Below are 20,459 nucleotides of genomic sequence, written 5' to 3' on the forward strand. Positions count from 1 at the left end.
TGGATCGCCGCGCTGCTGCATTGGCGCCGCTGCCGCCGCTGCTCTGCCCGATCTTCCAGCCGCTTGCGCCACCGCTGCAAAGAACACGAACGCCACGGCGATTCCTTGGCCTCCATTCCCTTGCCCGAGCTCCAGAGACTACTGCCTAGCTCCAACTTTCGATCGGTCCCTTGGCAGCGAATCGCGCCGCCACTCCACTCTCTCTCTCTCTCTCGCTCTTTCTTCTTTCCTACACCTAAAATCTAATCCTCAGAAGCCTCCAAGCGGACAACCACCTCCCAGGGTAGGAAAAAAAACACAGCGCCGCGACGGACGGCTAGGATGAGTCGTTACACGAATATTCTGCGCACCGGAATCCGATAGGCAATTATTTTTCCTGGGAATGCGAGTTTGAAATAAAATCTTTATTCTTAACGTTAAAACGGACGGACGGATTGGACGGACGGGTAGCCACCGGTTTTTACCGGACGATGCCGGTCATTGGTCACTGACAGCTGGCGGCGCTAGGAAACGCCTGTGTACATGATGCCAAGGACGCGGGGTAAGTAGCTCAACTGTAGTCTACTGCGAGATCTTAAGGGATATAGGTACAAATTATATTTCTTAAGTAAGAAATGGGAATTAGCTAAATATTTAAAATGATAGCAGCTTTGGGATTTTGTTTTTTAAAAGGCTTGGCGTAATCAATTAGCATTAGTCCTCTATTCTAAGTCTTCAAAGTTAGAATAGAGGACTAATGTTTACTGCTAATTGAGTACATTACGATACTGAATCTATAGTTGTTGAGGTATGATTTCTTGGTTTTTACTTTTACAAAAAAGGGTTGGTAATGTTTTATTATTAGTATCCCATCAGATCTGACGAGGATTATTTTTTACTGCAAATTGATTACGTTCGTGCCCCATGAGATCTATAAAATTGTTGGTGGAGATTAAGTTTCACTACCAATTGATTGTATTATACTCGTTAAGGTTTTTGCTTTGACAGCGTGCTATCTTCATTGTATGCAATTTGGCAATTAACATGTTAGATTTGGCCTTAACCTTGGAGAATTTAGAATGAAGGATTAATTTTTACAGCTAGTTGATTACATTGCACTTGATCTATGGGACCTACGAGATTTTAGGCCTTCACTTAGGTGTTGATAGAGGATTAACCGATTAATTACATTATATTTATGTTTTATCTTATAAAAAAGAGTTGACGTGAGCTAGTTTAACTTATTTTTTATAACAATAAATACATTTAACTACCAATTGATTAAATTTCACTAATCTAAAGCATTTGAGGCATGATTTAGAATATTTTCCTTTTAAATTTTAAAATGATTGATAATGTGTATACTTTTATTTTCATTGACCCGTATACAAGTTGCTTTAATAAAAAACAATTAAAGAATATGAATTTATTTATGATAAAAACATTATTAATGGCAAAGTTTTGAGACTAATGTAATTCTATTAAAATATATGTTTCGTGCTACTCAAAATTATACTCATTATTAGCATCAAAAGGAATGAATTGAATAATTTAGAATATTTTAGTTTATTTATTTATTGATTAATTTTTTTATAGCTAAAAATCAGGAGTAGCTTAAGTGATGTAATCAAGCAAAAAAAAAAAAAGGGTTTGAGCAAACACCCAAATCCAGTTTGAGTGTTTGAGCAATTTATAACCTCCTTAATTTGAGTTTCCTATAAGTGAAGGTAATGAACAATCAATTTAGTGAAATCTTAAATCCTTAATTTAAACTTCCCAAAACATCACCCCAATGACAATTAATTTCACATATATCAAGACCTTTAACCAAGAGGAAAGGGATGTGTCTATTTATATGTCATTTCACTGTATTTATAGATTGTCTATGATGCCATTTTTTTTTGTTGTTTACAATTTACAAAAAGGAAAATTAATTTTAATATTTGATGTGATTCTCTTAGTTAACCAATAAAATTAAACTTTAAACCCTAAATATAAACTTTTAATTCAAACTTCTCAAATATAGATTTGTGAAGATATAATATAAGTGTTTAGTGGAGTTGCATACATTAAAAATACATTAGCTTCTAAGTATTGATATGTGAGAAGATTCTTCTATAAAAACTAATGTTGTGATATTTTTTATTGCTTTCTTTCCACAATTGGGGTTGTGCATTTTAATTTTTGCAGACTATAATATCATGCTTGAGTAACAAGCATTACACAAGTGAGATGTCCTTAGTATAAAATAATTTGTAGAATTGGACATAAATTTTAATATAAAATGGAGTATGACAAGGAATTTATAAAGCTGAAAATTGTTTTGATTAAACTGATTAGAGTTCATTCTATTGCACATCATAAATTGCATAAATGTTTTATATAGAAATGTATTATATATGATTATAGAATGAGATTTGGATAAATTATTACTATGGATCCTTAAAACGTTAAAGAATAAATGAGGATAAAATAGTTAAAAAAAGCTCTTTTATTAAGTAATTGCTACAGAAATAAAGTGTTAAGATGAATATATACATTTGACAAAATCGAAATGCATAGTTTAAACAAATATATAAGAAAAATTAAGCTAGGAAACTCAACCTCACCTCCGTGGCTATTTTGCAGATCACTTTGTCAAAAAGGTTTTTCCATCCAGAATTCCCCACTTTAGTTTTTCCATGCTGTGCCTGTGTGGGAAGGAGTCCAGCAAGCTCCTTGACCTCTTCTCTACATACCAACTCTGAAATGATTACACAGAATCCATGGCTGGTTGTTGAGCAGATAAAAAAAAGGTTTGGTGGAGCCTGCATTTCACAGAAATCTTAGCATGCCATCCATCGACTCTAGATTTGCCCGATGAGCTGCTCAAACCGTGGCATGTGTTCCGGTTGGAGCCCCAGCGAGATACTGAGGCTGCCATCCCCTGTCCCGCTGGGAAGAACATAAACCAGGCCCTCAAACGCGATCACCGCCGGCCCCATGAAAACTGGCCTCCCCCATCCAAAGTCCGCATCGTAAACCGGCAGCCGGCTCCAGCTCGTGATCCCCAGATTCGGCGACCTGAAAGTGTGAGCTCCCCTCACAAGCTTGTACAAGTCCGGCTGGAGTTCCAAGTAGTCGAGCGCCGAGCGCAGGTACTCGTCGTTCATCCTGGACACCGCATCGTGTATCACACTGGCCGCGTAGTAGAGTGGCCTCGACACCAGGTCTCCGGCCAGCGCCATCGGCGTGCAAGTGAAGATGACGTTTCCGAAGTAGTGCTTTGGAAGCGGCGGCACAACTCTCGCTCGCCCGTCGGTGGCGATGTAAAGTTTGGTCTCTTGGTCGTCGTCGAGGCCGCGAGCGAGACACATGGACCTCCAGATGTGGCCGGACAGCATCTCGTAGCTGCTGTACGTGGTGTTGGTCTCTTCGTCCGTGGCCTGGCTCTTCAAGGCCTGGAGCTGTTCTTTTGTAAACTTGAAAAGTCCTACTGCGATCCTGGGAGGCGCATCGTCGCCGGCTTGAGGCTTTGCTTTTCCGTTTGAGTGCCCGTTCGTGGCCGCTGCGTGCTTGAGAAGCGGCGGAGGGTGGTACTCGACGTGCGGAAACTTTGGGATCGGTGGCTTGTTCGCCCTGAGCAGCGTCCGGTCGATGTATGGAACGATCTTTGGATCCTCGCCCCTGGCCATGGCAGCCCAGGTGTTGATGAAAGTTATCCCAGACATGCCGTCCGCGACATGGTGTTCCATTCCGACGCCGAGAGAGGCTCCACCGCATTTAAAGCGAGTGATCTGCGAGAAAAAGAAGTCGACCACAACAGTTTTCATAAATGAATGAAATGCCAAAAGCACTGCGTACGGGAATGACAAAAGAAAACAAGAACAAGGAAGATGACCAAAAGAAATGCCAAAAAGAAAGAGCAAAGTGGGAAATTGCTTTACCTGAAGAACGAGAAGTGGAAAGGAGCCAATGTCTTGGGTGTAATCCACGGAAGGGATGAGGCGCTGGAACGAGACATCCGGGGCGAAATCGCGAGCATACTCATCCACGCTCGCATTGGCCGCCGCCGCCTCCACGAGCAGCACGCCCTCGCCATTACAGTTGATCTCAAACCGCCCATTCTCGTCCTTCTTGAGCCGCCCAGCCATGGGATAGAACGGCACCAGCGCCTTGGCCAGCGCCTCGCGGAGCACGCCGCCCTCGAAATATCCCTCGCCGCCGCTCGGATCCGGGCGGTAGAAGTAGACGCTGGCGGTGTGGATGCGCGGGATCACGAGGTCCACGTTGGAGTTCCACAGCACCCGCTGTGGCGTCGCCCCCGCGGGCCTCACCATCGTCTCCCTCACCACATTGATCTCCATAGCTGCCAAGAACGATCCAAACGCGAAATCTGAGCTCCCGGCAGGGACTTTGACCGGGATTTCAACGTACCTGGCACGGGATCGGTCCAGCGCCGCTGGAATCACACCAAAGCTCCGAGCTATGGATGAAATCGATGAAGGCGTGGGCGGAGAATGCGGAGGAGGGAGCAAAGAGAGGCGCCCCAAGCCACTCCAATGCGTGGGGGAGTATTTTTAAAGACCAGATGGGCGCTTTCTTAATAAAATCCAACTGCGGGTCATGGCGCCACGTGTGCCAGTCCACTTGCGAGTGACGGAATATTACATCCGCGGCAGTCGAATATTCTCAAATTTCGCCACCTACCCAGCTATATCTTTCTTTCCAATGTATTTGTCTCGTGTATAATGACACCTACCTGGCAGGTATAAGCCATGAAACCTTCACCTTTACCTTTATCAAACGAGAAAACAATGGTTTCTTAGTATGATGAATTTTACTTGCGGGGTTAGCAGTGTCGATCAATATAAAAATGTGTAGGCACACACCAGAGATACGTACAATGAAGAATATGGATGAGAATTGACTGACCCGATCATAGGTGGAATGGCGGGCTTGGCGGTGGCGGCGGCGGTAGCGGTGGCGGCGGCGACGATGGTGGCAGTGGACCTCGATTATAATCTTCCTGTCCATCCTCGTGCCTCGTCAACGAAGAGCTGCTACTGTTATTGTCGTCTCGCGAGTGATTCTCGGCCCGGGGAGAAACGTCCTCCATCTCCAATTCCCCGTCCACGTCCTCCATGACCACTGGAGCTCTTGCGCCTCTGTCTCTTCGCAGATCATCATCTTCGTCGACTTGACGAACGAGGAGGCCTGGCAACTGGAAGCTCGTGTTGCTGGAGTGAAAGATCACACAGGAGTTAACTCAGCCAGGAAGAACAAAGAAAGGATTACCTCCCATATTCATCGACTAGCATGTCGTCTAGACCACGTAATGGATCGTCGATCGCGCGGTCTTGCCGCTGGTACTGCCGCTGCGTTGTGTTTAGTCCTGCTTCCAGCTTCGCCATGGTGTCTTTCAGCAGCGATTCTTGCATGATATCCCTCTTGAGCCAGAGACTCACCACCTAGGAAGAAATCAATTACTACGAGAAGCTGGCGAACTAAACAAAAGAAATAAAGTTCTCGCACCAACCTTGACACATTGCTGACGGTTCTCCGATGGACTGTTTGGGGGCGCTACTGCCGACAGAAAGCGAACCAAGCACGCCTCCACAATGTGGGCATAGCCGCGGCCGGATGTTCCTGAGGCGACTCCAGACAAAGTCAGCACAGGGACGAACAACAAAGAAAGCATTTCACACACCTTTCTGATGATAGTATTGCGTCAAGGAGTCTACCAGGAATAAGACATCCACCCGCTTTTTGTGATCCCGCTCGTTCTTAAGCTTGCGCATGATTACGTCCATCACCTGTGCATAGAAGCTCGTCAACTTGAAACGAAAAGTGAGAATGAGACTTTGTACCTTTTTCCCGAGGCCTTTATTCGCACACTCCATAGCAAAGCGGGTTGCCTTGGAGATGCTCTCTTTCGACCGTGTGAGAGTTTCCAACATGCCTCGAAAGGTTTCCAGCTTGTCGACGCCTTTGGTCCTGAGCTGAATGTGCTTCTCGCCACTACTTCGGCGTTGAGATGGACTGGCCTTATGGTACTTATCAGAGTTGGGCCGCATAAAGAGTGGCGACTCGCGGTTTGAGGTTGTGGAGGTCGTTTCTATTCTCTGCTTCGCCTGAGCTGCAGCTTTTAGGAACTTCATAGATGCGGAGGACGTCTCATCTTTCTGAGCTAACCGCTGCTTCATCTCCTTTGCAGCTTCATAACTGTCAGTAAAATTCAAGTCCTTAGTATGAGTTCAAGAAGAGCGAAGGCAAACAAAGAACTTACGCCGCACGAACTTTGTTGGTATCTTCCTCAAAGAGCTTCGGAGGTGCTGCGGCAGAAACCGGAGAAAGCTCAGGCAGTTCCTTCGCTAACACAGTCACAGTCTTCGTCGTCGTCTGGACGGCTTTCGTTTGGCTCTCTCTTTCTCCTTTCACCCTCTTGTCCAGGGAATCGAAGTCTTCACGGTCCACTCTCAAAAACTTCTGCCGCTTGGACGGTGGCAAAGTTTCGTCCTTCCTGTCCCTGTGTTTATCCCTTCTCTTCACATCATCTTCAGAGTCGACCTTCCGTTTCTTTGTAGCATCCGAATCAGTACGCCTAAGCTTCTCATTTTTAGAATTCTTCCCATCGGAAACATCCGCCTTCGATTTCTTCAACAGTTTCTTCTCCAGCTTCTCAGTGTTCTTCGTGTCAAGTTTTGTATGCGCTTTCAAAGATTCGCCACTTGGCTGTCCTTTGTCGTCCTTATATTCTTTCCCACCATCTTGTTTCTTTTCTGATTTTTCACCACTTTTTACCGCCCTCTTCCTCCTCTCGTATGTTTTCAGGATCTTCGCTTCCACCACAATAGCAAGAGGAGAGACTCCTGCATCTGGTTCCGACTCGGGATTGTTCAGGCCAACGCCTTCTCTGTCATCCAGATTCTCATTTCCCGCTGTCACATTCTCTGTCTCTGCTCCGAAGCGTTCTCCGCCATCCAGCTCCCTCGTGACATTTTCCTTTTCAGCTTTAGCTTCAGATCCTTCTCTCTCATCCAGCTTCTCGGTGGCATTCTCTCTCTCAGCTTCAAATATTTCTCTTTCATCCCCCTCTTCATGTATTCTGTCCCTCGCAGCTTCAAATCCTTGCCTAGTTTCCATCTTTTCATCTTTGTCCACGGCATCTTCAGCTTTCTCGATCTGCTCTGACACCGTCTTTACTTTTCTTTCGGCATTATCCTCCACGGACAGACACCTTGAGTTATCTGCCTCGGCAGTTAGCTTATCCAGCACCAAGCACGCAGCGCTTGCAAAGCTGTTCAAAGGATCCAGCCTTTCCTCCTCACCCAGCGGTTTCGCAGAGTTTCCATCAGCCGTTTCGTCGTGTTTCCTCCCAAACTCCTGCTCGTCTACAACTTCACCTCGGTCCGTTGTATCGCCGCCAGAAGAAACTGCTGCCGCCGGACCAGCTTCACTATCCCTGCTCACAACTCCCATCGAATCCCCACCATCTACATTCCTGGCCGGAGAATCAGTGCCACTACCTGACTGATGGTCTTCGCTCGAAACAGCTTCCGCGAGCTCCTTAGCCGCTTTTCCTCCATCTATCAGCTTTTCCTTGAAACTGTCGACATAGTCACAGATCCCTTTGACCGCAGCCTTGAAAGATTTGTGCGCAGACTTGGCCTTCTCGACGATGATGGCCCGAGCCGCAGGTGTAAACTCCGAGACTTCTTTTCTCTGGACGAAGCCACTGAAACAACACCACGAACACAAACCGTCATAGACTTTCCTGAAAGAACTCTACGAAAGAAAAAAGCTTACAGGTCGTTCGTTCCAAAATACTCCACGAAAACTTTCGAGGACTTGGGACTCATCTTGTGCTTCTCCGGTGTGCTCACCTAAGGAAACAAAGCGGCAAGAAAAATCTCACAACCCAGAAGCCATTTCCAGCACAATGCGGACCAAGGCAGCGCATTCCAGGCAGAAATCACACGATTCTCATCGCAAGCAACACAATGTAGACCAGAAGAACCGAGAAAAACTCGCCATACCTTTGCTGGCCATGCCGGATAGCCCTTCACCTTCGCCAGAACCAAATCGCCAACATTCCAGGCCTTCCTGGGACCTGCTGGTGCCCCTGCCGACGCCGATTTCCTCCGACCGGGAGCCATAGCAACTAAGAACCCTAGCCTTTGCCCTAGCCCTGCTTCTCCACTATACCGTAAAGAAGATAATAGCCTATAGCGAAGAAGACCCCACTCAAAACCACCAAGCAGCTGCTCGAAAAAAAATAGCTCTATGGAATTCTTGCCGCTGAGAAAGAAAAGCGTTTGATCGAAGCTCCAAACTTTTTTTTGGTTGGATCGAGAAAGATAAGAACTTGGCTATGAGACGAACCATCGTTGCAAATAGGCCATGGGTGTTGCGAGAGATGGAGCGTATTGGTGGATAAGTGGGTTCACCCTTCTGCCAATAGCCGACCAAGAGCTTCGGTGATATGGTGCCGTGCTTGGAAGCGCGTACATCATTTTAAGAAGCTGCGATAAGAAATTCGAGAGCTCAGGAATTGCTAGCGAGAAAACACGAAATCTACAAAAGAGAAACTTACCCTCCAGTGAACGAATGCTTGGATGATGTTTCGCTGCGGCCTGCATCATCGAAACGAGGATTTAGAGAGAATAGAGAAAAAAGAAACTTACGTTAGTAGCAGGATGATTAGCAAGAAACCAAGTCCGATCTCAGCGTTGGCACTGAGACTCTTCAAAAGGTTTGAGTTGGAAGCCACCCAGTTTGATGGCTTGTCGAGATACTTTCTGGAGAATGAAAGAAAAAATTGTAAAGACCACCTCTAGGAAGATCAAAGTGACAAGACCTGTAAAGTCGAGTGTTGCTGAAATTCCGTCTTAGATGGTACACTACTTGCTCCAGAGAGCGTATAGCCAAAGGAATCACAGCAACTGCGCAGACATTTCGTCCACTGAGCCTTCAGAAAGAACAAAAGGAACAAAGAGAGTACCTTTGAGAGGAATAGATGCCGAGACAAAAAAGAACGCGTACAAAAGATAGAGGAAGTCGTTTCCAGTAGTCTCAAAGATTGATCGGAGCCAATTTTGCAAGCCTTGGAGATTCCAAGCCGCCGGAGCCTGAAAAATAAGATCAGGAAAACAGGACGATCGAAAAACAATCACTCTACCCCGTGCTGGTTCGCAATACAATACAAGTTAGTTGCTGCCGAGCCAAGTAGAGTTAACCTGTAAGCCTTCTCCGCTAGTGCATAAGGAAGGAAAGGAAACATAGCCAAAACAGCCATCACTGTGACCTGCCAAAGAATCAAACGAGAAATGTTAGCGCAGGAGGATCACTTTTTCAGGATAAAACAAGTAGAACGAAAAGATGAACAACTTTGACATACCCAAGCATTGGCAAGGAACTGTATCGTTGGAGGATCCATTCTGAAAGAGCTCCTGGAAGCAGTAGACGCTGGTGGAGACTGCTGGCGAGTGGTCTCCGGTGGAGGCGTTGTGCTGCTGCGATCAGCTGCAAAGAGAATTCTCAATTGCTTCTAACGGAGATGGAAAGAAGAAGAAAAAAAGTACCTCCAGTCGCAGATCGTCTTTGCACTCTTGGCTCCGAGTTGGAAGACGATCTCGGGGAAGAAATCGCTGAAAGAGGATCCACAACAAGGTCCGGATCCTGGAAAAACATCACAAAACATCTCTCATCCATCAATCTCATGCTTTACGGAGATAGATTTGCAGCACGAAAGAAAAAAAACTATTTTTTGAGTTCTAGATAAACTTACAACGTATCTCTGGTAGAACTTGAGCTTGAAATGCCGCAAAACCTCTGGCCTTGCGGCCAAATGCGAGGGCACAAGCACATTGGACCAGTAATCCGCCCAGCGAGGATCGCCGTCGTAGTCATACGCCACGGCCGCCTCTTTCTTGTGCTGTTGATCCTCCGTCATCGCGCCTGGAAGCTGGAAGAGCCCTAACCCTAAGAAGTAGCACCTTGTCCAAAGAGGTATGGACACGTAGGAAATAGTCTCTAATATCTATCAATAGTCAGGATGGCCGAGTTGGTCTAAGGCGCTAGTTTCAGGTACTAGTCCGCAAGGGCATGGGTTCGAATCCCATTCCTGACAAACCTTTTGCTTTAGTCCACGTGTCTTGCGTCCGTTGGCTAGAGTTTTGCTTGTGTGATTAGGGTTAGGGCTTTTGCGGGGCAGCAATGAGTAGAATGTAGCGATCTATCGGCAAGGGCAAGAGGAATGTCGTGGATTTCGCGCTCCTTGACAGGGGTTCTCAAGGAAAAGGAGGACAAGGAAGAGAAGGATGAGGGTGGAGCAGAATTTTGGGACGATCCGGAGCTTTTTGAGCCGGGGCAGAGCGTGGGGGAGGATCTGGCTGAATTGCGGAAGTCTCTCACGCAATCGCTGTGGGGGGTAGCTTCTTTTCTTGCGCCGCCGCCAAAGTCACGCAGAGAAAATTCTCCCAAGGTAGAAGAGGAGACTTCTCGAGATGATTATCAGGCAAATCAAGGAGTGGAGAATGCCGGTGTTGGTATTGTTGAGAAAGAGAAGCTGAGTGGAATGCAAAGCGACTTTGCGGAACTCAAGGGAGGATTCGCGAAAGGTTTGTCGCGCTTGTCATCGGTGATCCGGGGGGATGAGTCCCGGAGCAGTGACAAGCCGGAGGGAGCTTCCCAGGATCATGGAATCGCGGGGCTGCTCAAGCCTTTGATTGACAACGTTCTCTCCAGCGACAAACCGGCCGGCCAGGTTACTCCTGTTGATGACGAAGAAGATACCAGTCGTGGTGGTGGCGTGGAGTCGTCTTCCAAGATGGGGATTTCGGCGGCGACTCTGGTGGATGGAGTGTCCAAGCTTGCGTCGAGCTTGTTCTTGTTTGATGACGAGCCAGACGACGCCATCGAGGTCCCGGGGCTCACTGACGAGGTTGTCGCGTTTGCGAGGAACGTCTCTTTACATCCCGAGACGTGGCTCGACTTTCCTCTTGCCTCGGACGATGATCTTCAAAACGGTATGGGAAGTGTTTTGACATTGTTTACCTTGAGGATCGCTTAGCAGGAGAAAAAAATGTCTTTTTTCTTCCAGGATTTGAGATGAACAGCTTCCAAAAGGACCACGCTTATGCAGTGGAGCGTGCTGCGTTGAGGCTCGCCGCCTTGAAAGTCGAGATTTGTCCCCGGCATATGAACGAGGGACGTTTTTGGAAGATCTATTTCGTCCTCGTCCATCCCCGGCTGAGCCAGGAGGATGCCGCGCTTTTGTCTACACCACAGGTAAGAGAAGTACTTCTACTTTCACTGTACGCTTGCTACTTTCCTTCCTTTCCTTCAGGTTCTCGAGGCCCGAAAGATTCTTTTGGAACAGCTTCGTCATGAAGAAGAAGTCCAGGCTACTACTGCTACTGCTATCAAAGCCGACGATTCCCTTGTCGTGGATAAGGACGCTATCCCAAGCACAGTGAAGCTCGCGGCGGCGAAATCCTCCGAGGAGAACGAGGCGGATGAATGGCTGGACGAGGAAGCTACAGGATCAAACGCAGGGAACACCAAAAAAGAGATCTCGGCGGCAGGGAACGACGAGGATGATGTTTCCTTCAGTGATCTAGAGGATGATCACGACGATGGCAAGATCCAACGCGCCGCTAAAGCCCAAGGCTGGGTGGAGCTCGACACCAAAGCAAAATCCGAGGAAGAGATCGATGAGGAGTGCGCGAAGAAACACGAGAGGATGGGATCGAACGATTGGCTAACAGTGGACAAGGAGGATGCTGGAAACTCGGTGTAAATAATCACACAAGTGGTAAATAAGCTGTGGTATATTTGTTGTGTTGTATATGTAAACAAAGGTAAAAGCCTTGCTTTAAATTTACAAAGAGGGTGAAAAGTATCATCTTGGGAAGAACGATAGAGACGAGAAAAAAAATTGGACTCCATCACAAGTTGGAGAAGTTAAAATCCGAGCTGAATCCTCCGCCAAGGCCATAGCCAGCCAAGGATGAGCCCTGGAGAAGCCTTGGCGAGAATGTGAAGGAGCCAGCGCGCTCGATCTTGCTGCTATCGTCGCCGCCGGCGATGAGAGCCGAGAAGGAGCTAGATTTGATCTCGGGCGATTCCAATCCGCTGGCCCAGACGCTGTCGCGCGGCGTGAGATCCGCTAGCGGCGAGAACGTGAGCGGAGCGAAGGCGAATTTGGGCGAGGAGGAGCTGAGGAGCTGCTCGAATTTGGGGCTGAGGCTGGGAGTGTAGAAGGAGGGCTTGAATGGCGAGATTGGAGGAGGAGCTAAGCCATGGAGCCTCTTGGGCTGCTGCTCCTGCTGGTGATGCTGCTGGTTGTGAGCCATCGAGGAGGAATTGGGGCCTGTGAGTTCCTGGACCAAGCTCCGGAATCCCTCGGGCTCGATCTTGTACACCGCCGGCGGTGGGCGCTGATTAGATCCAGCTCCAGCTCCAGTGCCCGCTGCCACCGCCGCTGCTGCTGACCCTCCTCGCCGGAGCTTGGCAATTCTCGTGGAGGATTTGCTGACCGAGAGCGGCCCTCTCCTGTGCGCGTGAGACTCTTCGATGAATGTGGCGGTCGCCATTGCGCGCACGATCAACTCGAATTTTTCTCTGTTCCCTTCAACCCTGTGAGAAGAATTCTAAGTTGAATTCCCCGCGAGGATCAAGGAAGGTGTTCTTCGCCTCTGTGGTGTGTGAAATTTGCGGTTGGGGCCTGTTCAACTGGGAGGACTATATAAACCCTAAAACTCTTACGCTCATCCACGCGGCGGCCATCGCGTGGCTCCAGCTGCCAGGCTGCGCCCCATCCCAGCCGTCCATCTGCTGACTCTCAGTCAAAGGCGGCCGTAAACGCGCACGTGACAGCCCGCCAATCTTCTCAAGATCGGTACTGCAGCTTCCGCGAAGCTTCGTTCTCGGCCGCGATCCGACGATCGCCAGAAGTTCCGTGTTTCAAGCTGGACACGTGTTACGCGGAGGACTTTTGATCGCCGTTTGACCAAAACACGTGGGTGACCGTAATCACAGCCGTCGGATGGACGCAAGGCATTTTCTAAAGAATATGCTGCTATGCCCTAAAACGCTCTTAGGTCTTGTCATTGTTTGATTTCCCCTTTATTTTTTGATTTTTTACTGTTGGTTGGCACTCGCCAACAGCCAAAAGGCGAAAGGTGTGTGCCATCTCCTATTCCCTGTGGTTGGGATTTAGGGTTCTTAGGGCCCGGCGAGTTAGATCTGGGATGCGCTAGGCGATTCCAGGAGCAGGCGAGCAATGTCGGGGGCCGGCGCCGAGGTTCTGGACCGGGATTTGCTCTTCAAGAAGCTCAAGGCGCGGCCGGAGAACAAGGTAGGGAAGTGCCCAATGCCGGCGATTTGGAGCTGACAATGTGCGAGGCTTTGGTTCTCTTGTTTTGTAGCTGTGCTTTGACTGCAATGCCAAGAATCCGTCGTGGGCCTCCACAACGTATGGAATTTTCGTGTGCCTTGACTGCTCCTCGATGCACAGGAGCCTCGGTGTCCACATTAGCTTCGTGAGGTATGAAAGTTTCTTTGCTTGTTCTTCGCGGCTTAAAACAAAATCTCTGCTGGATCCAGGTCCACAATCCTAGACTCTTGGAGTCAAGAGCATTTAAAACTCATGGACTTTGGTGGCAATGCCCGAGCACAGACCTTCTTTAAGCAGCATGGGTGGACCGAGAGTGGTAAGAACGAGTCCAAGTATAAGTCTAGAGCGGCTGATCTCTACAGGCAGCTTCTTGCCAAAGAAGCCGCCGCTTGTAACGGACGTTCCTCGACAAACTCCAAGGTTCCGGACGAGAAAACTAGCGATGATTCTTTCTTCTTCGACAATTTTGCTCCTCCAGCAGTAACAGCAGCAGGAGCTCCAGCTCCAATTCCGGCTGCTGCTACCACCACCACCACTGTTTCTTCAAGGAAGCCTGCGCAAGTTCTCGCAAAGAAAAACGGCGTGACCAAGTCCGGTGGCCTGGGAATCAAGAAGCTCACAGCCAAGGTACTGTTTGCCTTTTCTTTGTATGGTAGAACTTTTAACGAACTTCGTCAAAACGTCTTTGCAGACAAATGATAGTCTTTACGACCAGAAGCCAGAAGAGATTCCTCCTGTGGTGTCTCGAGCGCCCGCTCCTGTCCCTGCGCCCCAGCCTCGAATTGCGCGTTTTACTTGGAAAGACGAGGAGTCGTCGTCAAAGTCCACAAATGGGCATATTTCGGCGCCATCGGCTAATGGAGACTTTTTCTCGCAGTTCTCTAATGGAAACCACAAGTCGTCTGCTAGCACTGCCCGCTCCAAACATGTAAGTCAAGAGCATTTATTTCTCGTCGTCTCGCTAACGATCCAGATTTTGTAAGGTCGAAGAAAGCAACGAGGCACAGAAGAAGTTCGCCAACGCCAAATCGATATCATCGTCCCAGTTTTTCAACGAAAACAAGGTCACCACCGTCGATGCTGACAGCCAAACGCGTCTCATGAAATTCTCGGTCAGTCATAGATGTCCTTTCTGGTTTTCCATTTGACGTCCGTGCCAACATTTGTGCAGAGCTCCTCGTCAATTTCCAGCGATGATTTCTTCGAGCGCCAGAAGCGGTACCACCAAGATGACGACTCCGATCCAACCGATCTCGATCTATCCGCCGCCGACGTTGTGGCGAAATTTTCCATGCAGGTAAACAACATCGTCATCTTCGTCTCTCCGTTCTTTATTTTACTCCTTTCTCGTGTAGGTCCTCTCAATCCTGGGAGCTAACTGACGGTGGAGCTCGATGGAGACAGTCATTATTTTATTCTTTCCCGATTCGTTGTAAAAAAAATGGATTGATTCTCAATAATTCTGTTCGAAAAGATTATTTTGTGCAGCTGCAAAGAACAGTCTTTAGATAAACAGGTGTTAGACTATTGTGCACACAGAAATATATTGGGATGAGGCATGGGATGAAGAACGAGCTGCTGGAAGTGGTGAAAGTAAACAAGATGACACAAGATTGGAGAGTATGAAAGCAACTCTGAAACCATTAAGGACAATGTGAAGGACCTAAAGGAAGCAATCAAGAGGATCTAGAATGTAGAAGTGTTAATCATGATCCAATTCAACTAGAGGTACAAATAGAAATGAACCAAAGGAGAAAAAGAAGTTAAGGTGCGATTATAAGGAGAAAATTCTATATTCAAATAAGCATAAAACTCAGTTGCATATCTAAATTTAAAGGTTTGTTAGAATACAAAGTTCATAATAACATAAATATAAGAATGTTCAAACATTTTCTTTAAAAAACTAGAATTTTAACAAAATTAAAATTAAAACATTTACATAATTTCGGAACAAAACCATGTTAATCATGGATGTGTATGAATATTTCTAATAGTCAAATTTAGTTAATTTCAAAACAGGATTCAAATTTAAACATTTAAAGGAATAATAAGTAAACATATAAATTTAGAGAAACAGCAAGTAGTAAAAAATTTAACTTAAACCATTATTTTATTTTAAAAAAAACCAAAAATACATTAATAAATTTATTTAATATTAAAATATTAAATATTTTAGAAATAGTCATAACATTGTTTAATATATAATATTTTATTATGTACATAGACAAACTAGCATAAACCTTAAGAAAATATTTATTTATTGATTTCAAAATAGCTGAAATAAAGTTTTAGAATTCTTGCATTTTTTAATAGATATTAGCTCTAAAATAGCATTGAGATTTTGTAAGTTTAAAATTTTAATTTTTTTTAAAGTTGGATCTTAGCATTAATTAATAATTTATTAGAAAACTTTATAGATATAAACTTATACAATAAAAGCTTATTATGAAAGTAAAATCTCGATTTTAAAATTCTTATTTATTTATTAGTTAAAATAAAAATTTAAATTATTTTACAAATGATATAAAATGTGGTTTACATCAAAATATAACTATAAAAAGATAACAAAGTGTTAGAGCATACAATAAATATAATCCAAATTGTTGTAATTAAAAGTCTCATGGTTATCCCTCTAACTTATAAAATAAATCATGTTACGAATAAAAACTCTCAAACTCCTTGCCTGTAGGCAAATAATTATGGTATAAGACTTTTAAATTTATTAGATATGGTTGATGATATTTAAAATCTAAATATTAATTATGTTTCTTGTATGAATGCATAATAACAAATAAATAAATTTATAATTAACATTAAAAATATTACCAATTGAAATATCATTTAAATTTTAAAAAATAAATATTTTTTCAATTTTTGTAAATTAAATAAATTATAAATTTTAATGTATGGAATGGAAAATATTTATATGCCTAAGCTTTTTCAATATTTAACAAATGAGTTACATATACATTATTATGAAGTTGAATATACCCTTACTTGTTCATGAGTGTTAATATTTTTTTATTAATTTATTTTTTAGAATTTTATATGATAATGGTGTTAATGTACAAACCAACTTTTTTATATGATTAATGTATCATTTTGTTAAAAGTTAATATGTATAACAAAATAATACAAATAAATTAAATATTTTATTTAAATAAATCTTTTAATTACCATGGCTACTGAAACCATAAAATATAGATGCAAATTTTAATTCCACTAATGATTAATAATATAGCCAACAATATTTTTATATTTATATATATAACGTAAAACTAATATAAAAAATATTTATATATTAATAAAATTTATAATTTATAACAACATGAAATGTGGTTAACATCTAATTACAATAATAAAAAATTATAAATTGATTATGATGTATTCTTTAAATTGTTTTAGATATATTTTACTATGCATTTTATGAGAATATTGATGGTAATACTAAAGATTTCTTTGATCATGTAACATTTGTTTTTCATGCATATTTTCACCCTTGTCATTTTTAACCAAACAAAAGTTTGAAAAACTAAATAAATTTTAATTGATTTATTGCTTAATATAAACATATGAACCCTTCTCCTTTTAATAAATATGAAACAAAAAAAATGATATGGAAAACTTACTTTGCTTATTTAGTATCACCGATTAAAATTGTTACAAAAAAATAAAATCTGTAATATACAAAATATATTGTTAAATCTTAGAAGTTCAAAATCATAAACACCAAAAACTTTTACTTTTATATCAAGTAAGGTTTTGTAATATCACTCAAAATAAAGTTTCTTTAATTTGTAATTTTAAAAATAAATTAAAACCTTATTAATAAAAGTCCATGTCCCAAGTAAAATAAATAATAATTTTTTAATTTAAATTTAATATATTTTTATGATTTTGTAAAATCATATTGTGAGGGCCAAGTGTACGGCTACAATGCCGTATACTAATATTAGCGTAGTGGATTTTGGTAGCCGTCGGATTGGTTTCAATCCGGACCACTCGCTCCTGTATATAAGCTAGGGTTTTTGGGTTAATTGATATGCACATTTTTGTATTCCCTTTCCATATTCCATGCACTCACATTGGTGGAGATGAAGGGCACCTTTGATTGTCCCTGGGGAGTGCTTGGATTTGGGATTTCGGTTTATATCTAGCTTTTGCATTGTCTAGATCTAGCTTTTTCCATTTCCTTTCTTTTGTTCTTTCCTTTCAGGATTTTGGTTTAGATCTAGCTTTTTGCATTGTCTAGATCTACCATTTCTTTCTAGCTTTTTGTCATTTCTCTTCTTTTGCTCTTTCTTTCTCATTCATTTTCATGGCCGATCCGCAATCTCCTCCTTTGACTCTAGAGCAGCAGTTGGTTCAATTGCTTGATGCTATGCGCCTGCAATTGAACAACAAAACTCAGTTGATGGCGGCGTTCACGGCACATGGTACAACTCCTCCTGCTTTTGGTGCCAATCCTCGCGTTCGGCCGGAGTTCTTTCGTGGGAATCCTGGGGATGATGTGTACCATTGGTTCGATCACTTCACGGTGATTGCCACATATCATTCTTGGGATGATGCTCGGCGTTTGCGTGAGTTCCCCACATGTCTTCAAGGGACGGCATTGCAGTGGTACAATGGATTGAGCGCAGCTACTCGTGGCGATTGGAGTGTTCTTCCGGACGTCTTCAAACGCGCCTTCGGACACGCCGACGATTGTGATGATGCCTTCCAACAATTGCATCGTCTTCGCCAAGGGCCATCTGAGTCGGTGATGCAATTTGGCGTTCGTTTCCGAAGTCTTTTGCTTCGTGCGGAGCCAAATATGTCGGAGCGGATCAAGCTAGGAATGCTGTGGCCAGCACTTCGTCAAGATCTTGTCGGACTTGTGCATGCACTTGCTCCTGCCACTCTTGACGATGCTCTTCGCTTGGCACAACGTTATGAGACGTCGCCTCTTCCACTTCTTGCTACACGTCCTTCAGCTCCACTTCCTATGAGTGATGGTCCTGTTCCCATGGAGGTTGATGCTGCTGCTACTCAAGTCCAAGGACAAGGGCGAGGACGTGGTCGTGGCCGTGACATTCGTTGCTGGGCGTGTGATGAAGTTGTTCATACTTATCGGCGTTGTCGGCGCTTTCCGGATTGGCGACCTCCATTTCCTGGGTGGAGACCTTGGCGTCAGCAACGTCCCGTTGGTGCTGCTGCGGTGGAAGGTTTGGATACCGAGGTGCATTCGGGAAATGAGGAGTCGCGCGAGTAATGGAGCGACCTTGCGCGAATAAGTTAGTGACCCCTCCATCTTTCTTTCGGGAGTATCATCAAGGGGTTCACTCGGCACCGGTTCATCCAGTGTTTACTTTCCAAGCTCGTTTTTATAACAAGAGGTCTCCTATTCTTCTCTCCGTGTTGGTTGATACAGGTTCGAGTTTATCTTCTATTGCTCGACCTGTTGCCACACGTTGTCGTCTACACTTGCGTCGTGCGGCGGATCCAGTTTTCATTCTTTATGGCAACGGCCGTACACATGCATGTGCACGAGATGAGGCGGACCTGGTTGTGCGTGTGGGCGATCTCGAGCTTGAGTTGCAGTCGTTGCGGGTGGTGCCGAGTCAAGCTTTTGACCTCATTCTTGGTATGGATTGGTTGCAGCACAATCATGCCAAGTGTGACTTTGAGGTTTTTCCCCCTTGTCTCATACTTCCTTATGTTTCATCCATTCCTCTCACTTCTGTACCTCTTCGTCCCTCTACTTCTACCTCTGCTTCCATTACTTTTGTTCCCCCATTATTTCCTCTTGTGTTTCCATCTTGTTCTGCTCTTCCCTTTTCCGATCCCTCCGATGATCTTTGTGTTGCAGCTGTTGATCAGCTCATGAAGGAGTATTCTGATCTCTTTGAATTTGACCTATCGTCTGGGGCCAAGATTGCCACACGTCATCCCATTCCAACCGGGGATGCTCGTCCAATCAAGGTTCCTGTTCGTCGTCGGTCACCCAAGGAGATCAAGATTTTACGTGCAAACGTCAAGGAGATGTTGGAGAAGGGTGTTATTCGGAAGTCGCGGAGTCCTTGGGCATGTGAACCTCATCTTGTGACGAAGCCTGATGGGAGTATTCGTTTCTGCATCGACTATCGTCCGTTAAATGAAGTGACGATCCCGGACGTGTACCCTCTTCCTCACACTGCTGATCTCTTGGATCGTCTGGGGCGAAGTCGTTGGTTCACCAAGCTAGATCTTGCTTCTGGGTATTGGCAAGTACTGATGGCTGAAGACGATATTCCTAAGACTGCTTTTCGTACACCATTTGGTTTGTACGAGTTTTTGGTGATGCCGTTTGGTTTGAACAATGCTCCAGCAAATTTTCAGCGAATGATGGACGAGGTTCTTTGCGATATGCCAGAGGTGACGGCTGACTTCATTGATGATGTCTTGATCCACTCGGAGGGGACGTGGGAGGAGCATGTTCGTGATGTTTGTAAAGTGTTGGATCGGCTACGCGACGTTGGTTTAAAGCTGAAGCGGTCGAAGTGCGTGTTTGGGTCCAAGGACACAACTTATCTTGGGTACCATATTTCTCGTGAGGGTTTGCAAGTTGATCCTGACAAACTTGTGGCTGTTCTAAAGTTCCCTACTCCGAAGTGTGTGAATGATGTGCAGCGCTTTTTGGGTAAGGTGCAGTATCTCGGTCGTTTTGTGGATCATCTTTCCGATCGCACTTTACCATTGCGAGCGTTGCTGAAGTCATCAACGTCATCTTTCATCTGGTCTCCCGATTGTGAGCGGGTGTTCGTGAATCTCAAAGAGCTATTGACAACTCCTCCGGTTTTGGCATATCCTGACTACACTCGACCTTTTATTTTGCGCGTGGATGCTTCTGACATTGGTCTTGGAGGTGTGTTGATGCAAGAGAGCTCGAGTGTGCCTGGTCAGCGCCATCCCATTGCATACATAAGCCGTACATTACAACCAGCGGAGATGAACTACTCCACGACGGAGAAGGAGTGTTTAGCAGCAGTCTGGGGTTTCGAGAAACTTCATGCCTATCTACATGGTTCTCGGACGTTACTTGAAGGTGACCATGCTGCTGTTACTTCATTATTGAAGCGGA

The 20,459-nt window shown here is 44.8% G+C and overlaps 5 protein-coding genes and 1 non-coding gene across 6 annotated transcripts; 3 read left to right on the forward strand and 3 right to left on the reverse strand.

The window, feature by feature from the left end:
• Positions 1-2,449: 2,449 nt before the first annotated feature.
• On the reverse strand, positions 2,450-4,641 carry LOC9639648 (shikimate O-hydroxycinnamoyltransferase). Its single transcript, XM_002991488.2, has 3 exons — positions 4,396-4,641; positions 3,906-4,327; positions 2,450-3,755 (listed from the first exon to the last, which is right to left on the reverse strand). Exons 2-3 carry the CDS (start codon positions 4,323-4,325, stop codon positions 2,826-2,828), a joined length of 1,350 nt encoding a protein of 449 aa, XP_002991534.1. The 5' UTR covers positions 4,326-4,327; positions 4,396-4,641; the 3' UTR covers positions 2,450-2,825.
• A 91-nt stretch (positions 4,642-4,732) lies between these two features.
• LOC112342813 (ENHANCER OF AG-4 protein 2-like) lies at positions 4,733-8,141 on the reverse strand. The gene is made up of 8 exons (XM_024665239.1): positions 7,998-8,141; positions 7,768-7,844; positions 6,248-7,696; positions 5,829-6,183; positions 5,669-5,774; positions 5,498-5,607; positions 5,257-5,429; positions 4,733-5,198 (listed from the first exon to the last, which is right to left on the reverse strand). Exons 1-8 carry the CDS (start codon positions 8,115-8,117, stop codon positions 4,898-4,900), a joined length of 2,691 nt encoding a protein of 896 aa, XP_024521007.1. The 5' UTR covers positions 8,118-8,141; the 3' UTR covers positions 4,733-4,897.
• Positions 8,142-8,230: 89 nt separating this feature from the next.
• On the reverse strand, positions 8,231-9,957 carry LOC9639649. The gene is made up of 9 exons (XM_024665240.1): positions 9,749-9,957; positions 9,543-9,639; positions 9,359-9,483; positions 9,140-9,265; positions 8,963-9,089; positions 8,819-8,903; positions 8,646-8,759; positions 8,555-8,594; positions 8,231-8,483 (listed from the first exon to the last, which is right to left on the reverse strand). Exons 1-9 carry the CDS (start codon positions 9,911-9,913, stop codon positions 8,331-8,333), a joined length of 1,032 nt encoding a protein of 343 aa, XP_024521008.1. The 5' UTR covers positions 9,914-9,957; the 3' UTR covers positions 8,231-8,330.
• A 52-nt stretch (positions 9,958-10,009) lies between these two features.
• Positions 10,010-10,090, forward strand: TRNAL-CAG. Its single transcript has one exon. It is a non-coding gene; the product is annotated as a tRNA-Leu (tRNA).
• Positions 10,091-10,133: 43 nt separating this feature from the next.
• Positions 10,134-11,866, forward strand: LOC9639650. The gene is made up of 3 exons (XM_002991452.2): positions 10,134-10,988; positions 11,063-11,250; positions 11,309-11,866. Exons 1-3 carry the CDS (start codon positions 10,217-10,219, stop codon positions 11,759-11,761), a joined length of 1,413 nt encoding a protein of 470 aa, XP_002991498.1. The 5' UTR covers positions 10,134-10,216; the 3' UTR covers positions 11,762-11,866.
• A 1,286-nt stretch (positions 11,867-13,152) lies between these two features.
• Positions 13,153-14,855, forward strand: LOC9639613 (probable ADP-ribosylation factor GTPase-activating protein AGD8). Its single transcript, XM_002991453.2, has 7 exons — positions 13,153-13,321; positions 13,392-13,510; positions 13,570-13,987; positions 14,052-14,288; positions 14,344-14,472; positions 14,532-14,657; positions 14,716-14,855. The coding sequence occupies exons 1-7, from the start codon at positions 13,247-13,249 to the stop codon at positions 14,740-14,742; spliced, it is 1,131 nt and encodes a 376-aa protein (XP_002991499.2). The 5' UTR covers positions 13,153-13,246; the 3' UTR covers positions 14,743-14,855.
• The last annotated feature ends 5,604 nt before the right edge of the window (positions 14,856-20,459 follow it).

Source organism: Selaginella moellendorffii, unplaced genomic scaffold, assembly GCF_000143415.4.
Source record: "Selaginella moellendorffii unplaced genomic scaffold, v1.0 SELMOscaffold_120, whole genome shotgun sequence".
In the NCBI taxonomy this organism is placed as follows: domain Eukaryota; kingdom Viridiplantae; phylum Streptophyta; class Lycopodiopsida; order Selaginellales; family Selaginellaceae; genus Selaginella; species Selaginella moellendorffii.